The 14,688-nt window shown below is 48.7% G+C and overlaps 1 protein-coding gene across 3 annotated transcripts in view; it reads left to right on the top strand.

Moving 5' to 3' along the window:
* The first annotated feature begins 5,357 nt into the window (after positions 1 to 5,357).
* MOXD1 (monooxygenase DBH like 1) overlaps positions 5,358 to 14,688 on the top strand; it is a 44,894-nt gene continuing 35,563 nt past the window's right edge. For 2 of the 3 annotated variants that reach the window (XM_032961922.2, XM_032961920.2), the window contains exons 1-3: positions 5,358 to 5,697; positions 8,257 to 8,617; positions 11,626 to 11,772. In XM_032961922.2, coding sequence (XP_032817813.2) covers positions 8,294 to 8,617; positions 11,626 to 11,772 — 471 coding nt within the window. In that variant the 5' untranslated portion in view covers positions 5,358 to 5,697; positions 8,257 to 8,293. Of the gene's footprint in view, positions 5,698 to 7,856; positions 7,975 to 8,256; positions 8,618 to 11,625; positions 11,773 to 14,688 lie in introns of those variants that run through there. The other variant, XM_032961921.2, reaches the window with a different exon arrangement.

Below are 14,688 nucleotides of genomic sequence, written 5' to 3'. Positions count from 1 at the left end.
TATCGTTACATTGTTTATGCGGAAATTGTTTTCACTTCACGCAGCACTTTTCAGGAACACATCTATCGCGTTAAACGAGGACTTGCTGTACTTTAAAGAAAGCTGTTTTACCTCTTGAAATAAAGGTATTGCGTGAGTAAATCATAGTGTAGCTGTGTTGTCTTGCGTGTATTTGATAAGAATTGCAGATATTTCAATCAACCCGGTGATCGTGTGAATATGGGTTTACACGGAAGTGTTGGCGACTTGCAATGCTTCTTAATTGGAAATGTTTCATGCATCGGGCACCACTCTACCGCCCGCCCCCTCCACAAGCTCCCATCACAGTTTGTGTCGTGATGAATATTTCTGCAGTGACAGACTGGTTTGTCCAGTGGTAGAATGCATGTGAGTTTTTCATTGTGTTCACGTTTGGTTCTGTTTACACCGTGTGTGCAGTATTGTGTGAGCACAATCTGCTACAGATGGTCAAATGGCTCTTTCATCTCTGGTTGAAAAAAATCAAATTATATTTCTACATTTGCGGAGATTGTTCCCACAATGATTGCATGATGAAAGCAAATGAATTACGAATATAATTTGTAAGTACATACATTAGGGACTGATTTTCATGAACTATTTCCTCATTTAGGCGCATATTTTCCTCCAATGCATTAACCACCTAGAAAATATTCAATATTCAGTGACAAAATATGGCTTCGAGTAAGGTGTGCTCACCACACCGCTCCCCTGGAAATCCACTGCTCTCCTTCCAGCTCACGTCATTTATTCTGCACTCGCCTCTCTTCGGCCCGACCCAATTTGCTGACAGCTAGAGCTGTGATGCGATTTACAGGCAGGGGTAAAAAAAAACTGCACGCACCGAAGCACAAACAAAGGCGGCTTTGAGCAGCGAGGTTTTTAATAATATGGCCCCGCCTGCCGGGGAGCTGCGCTCGCAGCGTTCGTGCCACTCGTGTCACCCCTGTGTCGTGCTTTGTGTGGTGCGGGGGTTGGGGCTGTTGCTTCTACCTCGGAAGATGAACAAGTTCGGTACACAGGCACTTTTGGCCAAGACTGACAATATAATTGCGATATGGCACAGCTGTTGAAGGTGTACCGCATTCTAGAAGATGGTATAAAGAGGTGGACGAGAGCAGTTTGGAATTCTGGAAAGTTGAACTTGATCGTGTAAATGGTTTGCGATGCACTCCACATTCAATGACTGACGCCAGTAAAAAACAATTGTGTTTTCGATTTGTGTTCTTCCAACAAGTATTCTCTTTCAAACTTATAATTTTGTATTATTGATATTTATATTGAGTCTAGCTTGGCAGTCTTATTTATTTTGATCTTTAATCATTTCCGTGAGTGCATCTCCATTGCTTGTTATAATCACCGTCATCACAAAATCTGAGACGGTTCATATTTGAAGTTTTCGTGACTGCAGGGATCCATACTCTTTGGTTCTTTCGGTAAATTTAATTTATTTTATACCTACGTGACTTTACCGAAAGAACCAAAGAGTATGGTTCATATTTTTTCCTTTTTTTAATGCCTTTATTTCTGTAGCTCAATTTTCAGAAGACAACTAATATCGCAGACTTCGTGAGGGTCTATGCATCCCTTCCTCTGATACGCAGCTCCGATTTTTTTTGTAAATGTTTAACCAATCTAATCCAACTGAGCTATATGTGTTATGTTGTATGTGTGTTGAACTTCTTTTGCACCCTACGTAGCCAACCTTCTAATCAAAGGCGTCAATCTCGGTCTTTATGCATACGTTTATTGGTCCAATGTTAGTTTGTGTCTACTGTAAGTCGGTGGTTCCTATGTATTATAAGATTATAGGTCCCAAGCTAGTCTGTCGGACCTGAGTTAGTTTATGGGTACAGAGTACACACGTGGCATTGAGGTTTCGTATATGGGTTATGCAAATGAATGAATGAACAAGTGAATGAGCAATCATAATAGTGGGAAAATAAAGTAACGAATCAATGTACTCATGCATATACCGTCTGGTATGTATTGGGAGCCCACGACGTGTGTACAAGGGGGGGGGGGGCATGATTGACATTCATTGAGAGTGCACAGCAATTGGCGTTCCCCCATTCTAAAATGTGTGGGGCGGCAGCTGCCTTCTTCTTGCCCCTGTGTTGTCACACACACACGGACCACTACTGCAGCAATACAACGAAGCTACAGCTCATTGCTGCTCGTTCTCTGCTTCCGCGATATAATCAATCAATTCAAATGTGCATTCTGGCGTGATGTATCGCGTTTCACGCATGTGTTGATTGGTATACATGGCCGGTGGGGGGTAGAGGCTGAGAGGGTTGTGGGGTTGCCGAGTTCCAGAGTCGCTGAGATGGATAGGGAACATCACGGCTGCACTCTCCCGAGCGCTTTGATCATGCGAGCGACGCCACGGTGAGGGGGGAGAAGATGCTGTGTCTGCTTTCACTCGCGGCCCTGTAGGGGCTGCGTGTTCACCTTAATTAGAGCATGCCTCTACATGGCTGAGTGGCCTAGGGTGGGCTCATAGCCATGCCAGAGCGTTGCTTTTATGAAGGCATTCGTGTGAAGTTTGGGTTTTTATTTTCTACAGACAGTGCTGCCCTCAAGTCCCCCCTCCCCCACCTTTATTGAGGCGCCACATGAGTCATTGTGTTTCTTGCTGGCTCTGCGTTTTATTTGCGTTTACCCCTCTAAATATCAAAACCATTATAATTTCCTGAATAAGTTCATTATGGTCCTGTTGTGTTAGGTCACCATCAAAATAAAAGTAAAAGTGACTGACTGACAGAAGTGATGCAGAGATGAACACATGTAGACCGTACTTTGTTTTTTTCGGTAAAGTCATGTAGGTAAAATGAAATAAATGAAAACAACTCAATTAAATCACGACGTTTCGGAGGCAACACAAGCTTCCGTCTTCAGCAAAATAGCTGTGTTGCCTCCGAAACGTCGTGATTTAATTTAGTTTTCATTTATTTTATTTTACCTACGTGACTTTAACAAAAAAACCAAAGAGTATGAATCCTTGCAGTCAAATGTAGACCGGTTTTGTCAATAAGACTCCTCAGCACAGTAGTCACTAATGGCCACTTCTGCAAAGTCTACCTCAGTGTCTGGATAATTTATTGAACGTTTATTTCTGTGTTCTCGTTGCTTATGCAGTTAGCCATCACTTAATGCGTCTTCACGCAACGCGTTTTCGTCATAACGCAGGTTCTTCCATGAAAGTAACACTTCACACAACGCGCCCAATGTACCCCGGAACGTGTCCGTTATAACTCGGAACGCTCCCGTTATAACGCGGTTTCTAAGCGGTCGAAGACGAAACTACCTTGTGGAGCTAGTAGGCCGAATGTGGTCCTGGCCACCCACCCCACCATGTACTGTACCGGCCTTCATATATGTTTGCTAGCAGCACTTGCCCCAAAAATCTGTTAAGGCTATACGGGGGGTCTTTGTCTCTTCTCTCTCTGTTTCTGTGTCTATATTTATATTGTCTGCTTATCTATTCAGTGATGCATGTTCTCGACAAAGACGCTAATGGTTATTTGTATTATGTATTATATAATTTTGCTTAAACTGGGATGGTATCTTAAATAAAGGGTTCTTGTCTAGAACGCATGACTGTTGGTGAGCCTATTTATGTCAAAACCGCACCTCCGATGTGAATTAAGTTCAACCTTTGTGATTTAAAGCTTTCGTGACTGCAGGGATTAATAATCTTTGTTCTTTCAGTAAAGTCACGTAGAAGGGAAACAATAAAATAAAATTTTTATTGTTTTATATTTTTATTATTTTATTGTTTCCCTTCTCCGTGACTTTACCGAAAGAACCAAGAATATAAGTTCAACATTTATACAAATTGGCCCAGAGTTTGCTTGTGCTGAATCAATGCTGCTAAAATGATGCACTCCCATAAATATATTGGGCCAATGGGTTGTCTAAGAAGTTATTCATTTTTGTATGTCGAGAGACAGATATGTGAAGGAGACATAGCCTTTATATACTGGATAATGGCAATGAGTTCACTCATAGCCACGGTCTTGTAGTGCGGCTATGAGCAGGCTACACTCTCTCCACGCCTTGGCCTGCCCGGCAGGACGTAGAATCTGATGGGATTCGGGACCATGTCGCGCATCTAATTCGTGCACAAAACCTGAGGGCTTTGATGTCATGGGCTGCGGGAGAGGCCAGAGGGCACTGCGGAATGTGGTGGGAGCCCAGGGCGCTGTCTCCGTCTCTGCAAGACTTCAGTCTTTATTCTTAAGCATGTGCCTCATGGAAGAGTGTTGTGTTGGAGACCGGGCTATTATGACTTGAGTAGCGTCTTAGGTGAATGCCAACCATCGCAGTGCATTAATTCCTGGCGTATCGGTGCTTGCATATAGCAGCAAACGGTCAGTGGACGAATCTTCTGCACATTAGGTCCTGGTGTCCTGGTGTCAAGGAAATGGCCCCCCACATTCGCCGTTCCGTCACGAGTCCAGTCGAGGTTCTTGCTCAGATCCGGCATGCATCCATGATCTATGGATGTACCGATGCCAGAACATAGAGTTGGTGACAGTAGCAGCCTCTTACCGTTATTGAGATGATCTGGTCCATGTTTTTCAATTACTCCTGCCCAAGTGCTACTGTCATGACCTACTCGGACATTAGAATCAGCAAATGAGATGACTCCTGAGGGGCCACTTTAGCCATCTTCTGGACGAGGAGGTCATAGAAGACATCTGCTGGCCAACCCTGCCCGCGTCCACAGATCCACATTTTTCGGTGTGAGTGTAGCCTCTCACACATAGAAACACGCATATGCAGTACACAAGTAGACATACATATTACACAAGACAGACACCAACCCAGGCACACCCATACACTGTACACAAAGACATACACGGAGACATACCCACCCAGAGATACGTATGCACACACAGGAAAACACATACAGACACATGGAGCAGTCATGGACTCACACACGTACAGGCGGGGCTGTGTTTAGCTTCAACTGGAGTATTCACGGGGAATGTTCTTCAGTAAGAGCAGTGAACTTGCACACACGTCTTCCACTCCTCCTCACGCTTGGAAACCTATTTGCATTTCTCTGCCGGATCCTTGTTCGAAAAGCCGGGAAACAATTTTGCGCAATGCTGTTTTCTGATGACCCGGGAGAAGAAAAAATGTCCTTAAAAGAATGGAATGAGAGTGGGTAGGGGGAAGGGAGCAGGGAGGCCTGTCGTGAGTATTGTCTGGCAGGGTTGGTTGGTTGGGCTGTTGTGGAGGCATGGGGGGTGGATGGAAGGGAGGGCATGGCGCAGTTGGTTGGGGGTAGGAGTGGAAGGGGCTTGGGTTGGGTTAAGGGTAGGAAAGGGGGAGAGCGGGAGACCTAGCGTGCCTCTATAGATCACTTACCCATTACTCTGTCTGTCACAACCACGCTCTGTGGGGACACGCTCAAGGCGGGATGGTAGAGTGCGTGCTACGAGACTTTAGAAGCATCAGTGCCAGTGCAATGATCCCTACATTCGAGTAGCAAAGCTTTGCCGCGCAAAGCACGATGCAGTAGGGAGAGAGTGAGAGAGGAATAGCCAGAGAGACAAAGGCGGGCAGCCATGCAGATCGGCAAGGGGGGCGCAGGGGAGCGCAGGCAACACGGGCGGGGAGAGGCGCTGCCCCGGGCACCCCGGGGTCTGGTGGAGCAGTGAGTGGGTGAGTGGGTGGGTGGGTGAGTGAATGGGTGGGTGAGTGGGTTAGTGGGTGGGTGAGTGGGTGGGTGAGTGAGTGGGTGGGTGAGTGGGTGGGTAAGTGAGTGGGTGAGTGGGTGGGTAAGTGAGTGGGTGAGTGGGTGGGTGAGTGGGTGGGTGAGTGAATGGGTGGGTGAGTGGGTGAGTAGGTGGGTGAGTGGGTGAGTGGGTGGGTGAGTGGGTGGGTAAGTGAGTGGGTGAGTGGGTGGGTAAGTGAGTGGGTGAGTGGGTAAGTGAGTGGGTGAGTGAGTGGGTGGGTGAGTGGGTGAGTGGGTGGGTGAGTGGGTGGGTGGGTGAGTGGGTGGGTGGGTGGGTGAGTGGGTGGGTGGGTGAGTGGGTGGGTGAGTGGGTGAGTAAGTGGGTGGGTAAGTGGGTGAGTGAGTGGGTGAGTGAGTGGGTGAGTGGGTGAGTGGGTAAGTGAGTGGGTGAGTGGGTTAGTGAGTGGGTGAGTGGGTAAGTGAGTGGGTGAGTGGGTGGGTGAGCGAGTGAGCGGGTGAGTGAGTGGGTGAGTGGGTAAGTGAGTGGGTGAGTGGGTAAGTGGGTGAGTGAGTGGGTGGGTGAGTGGGTGGGTGAGTGAGTGGGTGGGTGGGTGAGTGAGTGGGTGAGTGAGTGGGTAAGTGAGTGGGTGAGTGGGTAAGTGAGTGGGTGAGTGGGTGAGTGGGTAAGTGAGTGGGTAAGTGAGTGGATGAGTGGGTGAGTGGGTAAGTGAGTGGGTGAGTGGGTGGGTGAGCGAGTGAGCGGGTGAGTGGGTGAGTGGGTAAGTGAGCGGGTGAGTGGGTGGGTGAGTGAGTGGGCGGGTGAGTGGGTGGGTGAGTGAGTGGGTGGGTGAGTGAGTGGGTGGGTGAGTGAGTGGGTGGGTGAGTGAGTGGGTGGGTGAGTGGATGAGTGAGTGGGTGAGTAAGTGAGTGGGTGGGTGAGTGGGTGGGTGGGTGAGTGGGTGAGTGGGTGGGTGGGTGAGTGGGTTGGTGGGTGGGTGAGTGGGTTGGTGGGTGGGTGAGTGGGTTGGTGGGTGGGTGAGTGGGTGGGTGGGTGGGTGAGTGGGTGGGTGGGTGTGTGGGTGGGTGAGTGGGTGTGTGGGTGGGTGAGTGGGTGTGTGGGTGGGTGGGTGAGTGGGTGGGTGAGTGAGTGGGTGGGTGGGTGGGTGAGTGGGTGAGTGGGTGGGTGAGTGGATGGGTGAGTGGGTGGGTGGGTGAGTGGGTGGGTGGGTGAGTGGGTGGGTGGGTGGTTGAGTGGGTGGGTGAGTGGGTGGGTGGGTGGGTGAGTGGGTGGGTGGGTGGTTGAGTGGGTGGGTGAGTGGGTGGGTGGGTGAGTGGGTGGGTGGGTGAGTGGGTGGGTGGGTGAGTGGGTGGGTGGGTGAGTGGGTGGGTGGGTGAGTGGGTGGGTGGGTGAGTGGGTGGGTGGGTGAGTGGGTGGGTGGGTGGGTGGGTGGGTGAGTGGGTGGGTGGGTGAGTGGGTGGGTGGGTGAGTGGGTGGGTGGGTGAGTGGGTGGGTGGGTGAGTGGGTGGGTGGGTGAGTGGGTGGGTGGGTGGGTGAGTGGGTGGGTGGGTGAGTGGGTGAGTGGGTGGGTGGGTGAGTGGGTGAGTGGGTGGGTGGGTGAGTGGGTGGGTGGGTGGGTGAGTGGGTGGGTGGGTGGGTGAGTGGGTGGGTGGGTGAGTGGGTGGGTGGGTGAGTGGGTGGGTGGGTGAGTGGGTGGGTGGGTGAGTGGGTGGGTGAGTGGGTGGGTGGGTGGGTGAGTGGGTGGGTGGGTGGGTGAGTGGGTGGGTGGGTGAGTGGGTGGGTGGGTGGGTGAGTGGGTGGGTGAGTGGGTGGGTGAGTGGGTGGGTGAGTGGGTGGGTGGGTGGGTGGGTGGGTGAGTGGGTGGGTGGGTGGGTGAGTGGGTGGGTGAGTGGGTGGGTGAGTGGGTGGGTGAGTGGGTGGGTGAGTGGGTGGGTGAGTGGGTGGGTGAGTGGGTGGGTGGGTGAGTGGGTGGGTGAGTGGGTGGGTGAGTGGGTGGGTGAGTGGGTGGGTGAGTGGGTGGGTGAGTGGGTGGGTGAGTGGGTGGGTGAGTGGGTGGGTGAGTGGGTGGGTGAGTGGGTGGGTGAGTGGGTGGGTGAGTGGGTGGGTGAGTGGGTGGGTGAGTGGGGGAGTTGACGCTGCTGCTGCTGCCACTCGGTGCCCGAGTCCTTGCATCGAGAAGAGAACGCGTGGAGGTCGCGAGCGATCATGGCGCGTGTATTGCAGATGTGTAACTGTGTGTGATTGGGTACGTTCGTATGTAACTATGTATGTGTGTATATATGTAATGTCGTGTGTATAACGATGTGTATAAGTGGCTGTGTATGCGTGTAACTGTGCAAAGTACAGTATTTAACTTTGTGTGTGTGTATAACTGTGCTTTCGCCTGAAACCGCGCACGTGCTGTGTTGTACACACGACGTGCACAGACTGCAGGCAGGAGTCGCGTTTGCACCTTGAGTTAATAGACGGAACTCAAATCGAACACCGACTCGAGACTCAGAACTCGGGACGCTTTGAAACTTTGCAGGGCTTCGAGCGCCTCAGAAGCCCTGGGGAGAGGGACGATGCTCTGCTGGACGAGGCGCGCTTTGGAGGCGCTGCTCTGGCTTTGCCTCGCCGCCGGCCTCGGCTCCCCGAGCTCCCGCGACTCGCGGAGTTGGGAGCGCAGCGCGGAGCTGGACGAGGGAGGTCGCGTCCGGCTGAGCTGGAGCGCGACGAGAGCGGGGTACGGGGATGAGTCGGGAGGGCAGCGGCGGGAGTCCATCGCTTTCCGGGTGGAGGCGCGCACCACGGGATGGGTCGGACTCGGGTTTTCTCCCGCGGGATCTATGGCCGGGGCAGACCTGGTGATAGGCGGTGTAACGACAAACGGGAAACCCTACTTACAGGTGAGCCGTGTGTGAAAGTGGGCGAGACTCAGGTGTGGGGAGCTGTAGTCGAGCTGTAAGCGCGCTGCGCTACAAACCCGGCGACCCGAGTTCGATACCGGCTCATGGCCAACAACAGTGAGGATTATCTTAACCGTTCCTGGGCCTCCCCTAGGTCGACTCGGTCTTAAATAGGTACCTAGTACGGCGTGCACACATCGCCACTGGGGAGACAAAGGCGGTTGGGCGTGGCGCTGGGCACCCGTGCTGGGACTTAATAGGTGCTCCCTAACAGCATTTGCCCAAACAGTCTGTTCAGGTTATACGAGGCACCTTTGTCTTTGATTCTCACAGGTGAGCCATAAGTAAACGTGAGCCATCTATACAGGTGAGCGATGCTAACAGGTGTATCATACAGATGAGGAATATTGCACAAGCGCCATGTTTACTGGGGAGTCATGTAGGCTGGTCATGCCGACGGGTGAGCTGTGTTTACAAGCGAGCCATGGTTTTTGGTGAGCAATATCGATTCGCCATGAATGTAGGTGAGTTATTGTACAGATGAGATCTGCTCAATACTTAACCATACCTGGATGTGTGTGAGTCCTTAACAAATAAACCCGACCCTGCAGGTGAGACATTCTTGTAAATTGTGCATTGCTTCCTATACAAATAAGACAAATATACTCGCAGGTGCTGATTTAAATACACAACACCTTTATTTCTCACGAGATCTGAAGCTCAAGTTCAAACATGTCCCGAGCTAAGACGCATCAATTTTATATTTCAATGATTACTACTCACAAGATGCTTCACACTCCAAACTCACAGTTGGATCCCGTCTCAAGCAGACTGATCGGATATGTTTTAGTTTACGCGTTGAAGCCCATGAGGATTTTTAGCATTATTATTACCATTGTGGATTATTGTGCTGTTAGGACCCAACAAAAATGATTACTTGACAATGAATGCCTCATTGTCCTTTATGTAACCCTGCAAGAGCCACAGGAGATTTAAAACTATTTAGATTTGTTATTATAGTTACTTAAGGGTAACCTGTCCTAGAGACGGGGTTCATGGAAATATTCTAGCACCCGACTCCCACTTAACACTCACCAGGCACTCACCGTACATTCACCACCTGGCGAACCTTCAATAGTCACCACTCATCATTTGAGAGGGACTCACCTATTACCATCCACAGCTTAGGTCACCCTGAGCAAGAGCGCATGTGTCTAGCATGTGGCACAACCACTGCGCTCAGCAGGCGATCACTGGTGAGTTTTTATCACGTAGGTCAAAGGTCAAATGCCATACATGGGTCAAATGCAATACCATAGGTCAATGATACCGAATGGTCAGAAGCAGTTATTACTGGACCCTTTTGACGAAAATTACTCAAATGATGTGACAAGTGGAGAGACAGATAGACTAACAGACTGATAGACAAATGACATTGCTTTCAAGCGATTATTATTGACATGGCCTGACTGCCGTCTGCCAACATTCACACCTAATGCTGTCTGTGGGGGTCACTTCAGGACAGGGCTGACAATTTTGTAAGAGTGTTTGAGCAGAATTATGTTTCTGGGCTGAGTCTGCACGTAGTATTATTAGGCTATGAATTATTTTTCATATTAAATTTGAATGCACGCAATTTGATTTTCATACTCTTTGGTTCTATTCGGTAAAGTCACGTAGGTAAAAAAAAATCACGACGTTTTGGCCACAACACAAGTGGCCTTCATCAGGTGAAGGGACCGTGCTGTCACGAAGACAGCGTTAGAATTAAGAAAGTCAGGCCAGGTCGTGTCCTTTAAGCTGTGTGGGAGGAAACAAAACGCTTTGACAAAGGAATTCGCATAAAGTGCTGATAGAGCACCTAACACGGGGGGAGGGGAGTTTACAAACGTTGTTTTGAAGGGAAATAAGCTGCTGTGAAAGTTTGGTGTATCACTACTTGGATAAATATACTGTACCATTGAAAATTAGTTTAATGTTTGGTATGATTTAGAACATCTTTCCAATGATTGCTTAATTTGAAACCATCTTCTCGGTTGAAATTGTGTCTATGTTTGTAAATCTGAATTGCGTCGTGGACAAATCTCTGATGATAACCTATAGGTTACTTGGATTGGCACCTTCTACAAACAAAATGAGGGTACCCCCATGGGTTCTCCCTTATCACCAGTGATAGCCAATGTTTTCATGAAGAAATTTGAATCAGACGCCATCCAGACTTCCACCCTCAGACCTTCCCTGTAGAAGAGATATGTGGATGACACTTTCGTCATTTGGCCACATGGCTACTTGCAGTCACGAAAGCTTCAAATCTAGAATTTGATTTTTCTTATTTTTTTAAGGTTTGATATCATTATTGTTTCTTTATCGGGTTTTAATATTTTTAAAATAATATTTTTCTGTATTTTTGTTTTGTTTTAAACATTTGAAATTGGCTGATTTTGCTCCACCAACTATTAACCCAGATCTGCATCGCAAAATAGACTTCATGGCACAATATAAGTTATGTCCTGGTTATAAATACATGCCCAATGATGTCCTTTGTGTGAGTGATTGCACAGTGGTTAAATCCATACTGACTAGCATGGTGAAGTATGGTCAAGTAACTAATGACCAACACGGCATGGCAAGACCTTCATCTGGCAGTGGAATGACAAAGGGCTGAAAAGTATTACTGTACTATAAACATACTGTATGAGGAGAGCCTTACTCAGTCATGACCTTCATGAGAGTCCTGAATTTAAATGTTTGGCCAAATTCAATTCAGGGTCGTGTGTATTATGCATGGCAGGGAACTGGTGTAGCTGGAGAAAACTCGTACAAATGAGTGGATAACGTGCAATGCTCGGCACAGATGGATTCAAGAATACGTTGCTGTCCTGCCATATCTTGGCCACTTTGCAGCCCAATGTGTCTGAGTGTTTCACAAATGCATTTAAATTGCTGTAGATACGTAGAGCTACAAAGTCCAAATGTCACTCCCCACATGTCCTACCTCCTCTTGGCAGGATTACTTTGCCGAACGGAATGAGCGCCCACTGCTGGATGAGAGGCAGGACTACCGCCTGGAGAGCGCATCCCAGAACTCCACGCACACCGAGCTGATTTTCTCTCGGGCGCTCGACACGTGCGACTCCCATGACAAGATCATCGCGGTGAGTGGTAGGTAGGTGGTGAACCAGGAAACTGTCTACCTGATTACCTGTCTGCCTGTTTACGACCTACCTACCTACAGCCTACCTAGGCACATACTTTCCTGCCTCCCAGCCAACCTACCAGCTGTCCTGTCTGCCTGCATATCTACTTACCTTCTCACCCAACTATACCCATCGACGTAAAACTTACTTGCCTGGCGAGTCCATGTCCGCATACCTACCTACTAAGCTCCCTACCTACCTATGCACCACCCATCCACCCATCTATCTTCGCTCTCATCCATGCATCTTACAACAAACCTACTGCCTATCTACCTACCTACCCACCCACCCGTCTACCCAAAAAATCACCCACATACTTATCTCACCCCTTGGCTAGGCAGTGGTAGCCTGCGTGTGTGGATTGGTCTCGCACTGCTATCGGGACCACGTATAGCTATGGGCTGCTTCTTCTGAGCTTCACGGGAAGGGGGGGGGGTGCAGTACAGCTGGGTTCAGGAGGCCAGAGCAGAAGACAAAAACAGCGGAGAGCTCTGCAATTGATCAGAAATCAGCTGTTGGCACGGGGACAAGTGATGTAAAAGTAGCCAGCACAGTCTCGCCACCCAGGAGGTTTTCTCCCGTCCAGTTCGAGGGTTCGTGCCTCTAGCACCACAGCTGATACATGTTCTACCCCCTCGTGCAAACCCTGAATGTGCCCATCTAATTAGATCTCAGATGCTAAGAAAAATTACCCCTGGTTAGCAATTGAATGGGAGACTGTCTGGGAGTGCCAGGTGTGTCTGGTTTGGGTGGTGAGGTGGCCAGGCGATGACCATGCAGGGATGGATTCTTGAATGTAAACTTACAGAGCTTTATTATTTAACACCCTCATATATATGGTGTTTCCTCTTGATTTTCCAGTTTCCTCCCATATGCCACTCAAGATTGAAATTAGACAAACGCCCCAATACAGGACTCTAATCTATATCGCATTGACTGCATTGTGTAATAACAAAAGCAAAGAAGGTTTTTTTGGTTGCTGTGGTGAAAATGTACCATGGTCCACGTAAATGTTTACTTTTCTTTCTACCTGAGCCTCTGTATGGTCCAGGCACGTAATATTGTATCCACTCACGTGTTCATCTTCCAGAGTCAAAAACAGATCAGCAGCTTGTTGTCGAGTGCTGATTAAATGTGAAATGTCACACTCCATTATGATGTTTTTACACAACAAACGGGATTCAGGCCGTGCTGTACGATATTTTAGCTGTGTTTTTGTGAAATGTGTCCCATAGGGTATTTCCTGGTGCCTTGTTGCTTGTTGTTGCTTGGTACATTGACGTTACAAATGAAAGCGCAGTCAGTAACTACCAACGTGGCTTCCATGCAGCAGCAGCAACACACCCACACGGCAGCCTTTGGTCATCACGGGTCACTTCCGCTAATGCACATTTGATCATTTACTAAATTAGTGATTGCCGGTTATTGAAGTGTGTGTGCGCGTCTTTGCTGTTTTACATTGGTGTGCGGTCAGTATACAGTGAGGGAAAAAGTATTTGATCCCCTGCAGATTTTGTACGTTTGCCCACTGACAAAGTCTATAATTTTAATGGTAGGTTTATTTGAACAGTGAGAGACAGAATGTCAACAACAAAAATCCAGAAAAACGCATGTCAAAAATGTTATGAATTGATTTGCATTTTAATGAGGGAAATAAGTATTTGACCCCTCTGCAAAACATGACTTAGTACTTGGTGGCAAAAACCCTTGTTGGCAATCACAGAGGTCAGACGTTTCTTGTAGTTGGCCACCATGTTTGCATACATCTCAGGAGGGATTTTGTCCCACTCCTCTTTGCAGATCATCTCCAAGTCATTAAGGTTTCGAGGCTGACGTTTGGCAACTCGAACCTTCAGCTCCCTCCACAGATTTTCTATGGGATTAAGGTCTGGAGACTGGCTAGGCCACTCCAGGACCTTCATGTGCTTCTTCTTGAGCCACTCCTTTGTTGCCTTGGCCGTGTGTTTTGGGTCATTGTCATGCTGGAATACCCATCCACGACCCATTTTCAATGCCCTGGCTGAGGGAAGGAGGTTCTCACCCAAGATTTGACGGTACATGGGCCCCGTCCATTGTCCCTTTGATGTCGTGAAGTTGTCCTGTCCCCTTAGCAGAAAAACACCCCCAAAGCATAATGTTTCCACCTCCATGTTTGACGGTGGGGATGGTGTTATAGGCAGCATTCCTCCTCCTCCAAACACGGCGAGTTGAGTTGATGCCAAAGAGCTCCATTTTGGTCTCATCTGACCTCAACACTTGGCAAACTTCAGACGAGCATGTATATGTGCTTTCTTGAGCAGGGGGACCTTGCGGGCGCTGCAGGATTTCAGTCCTTCACGGCGTAGTGTGTTACCAATTGTTTTCTTGGTGACTATGGTCCCAACTGCCTTGAGATCATTGACAAGATCCTCCCGTGTAGTTCTGGGCTGATTCCTCACCGTTCTCATGATCATTGAAACTCCACGAGGTGAGATCTTGCATGGAGCCCCAGGCCGAGGGAGATTATTGACAGTTCTTTTGTGTTTCTTCCATTTGCGAATAATCGCACCAACTGTTGTCACCTTCTCACCAAGCTGCTTGGCAATGGTCTTGTAGCCCATACCAGCCTTGTGTAGGTCTACAATCTTGTCCCTGACATCCTTGGAGAGCTCTTTGGTCTTGGCCATGGTGGAGTGTTTGGAATCTGATTGATTGCTTCTGTGGACAGGTGTCTTTTATACAGGTAACAAGCTGAGATTAGGAGCACTCCCTTTAAGAGTGTGCTCATAATCTCAGCTCGTTACCTGTATAAAAGACACCTGGGAGCCAGAAATCTTTCTGATTGAGAGGGGGTCAAATACTTATTCCCCTCATAAAAATGCAAATCAATTTATA

This window comes from Petromyzon marinus, chromosome 27 (genome assembly GCF_048934315.1).
Source record: "Petromyzon marinus isolate PM22_M1 ecotype Great Lakes invasive population chromosome 27, UKy_Petmar_22M1.pri1.0, whole genome shotgun sequence".
Taxonomy (NCBI): Eukaryota; Metazoa; Chordata; class Hyperoartia; order Petromyzontiformes; family Petromyzontidae; genus Petromyzon; species Petromyzon marinus.
This window is presented reverse-complemented; position numbering and strand designations above follow the sequence as displayed.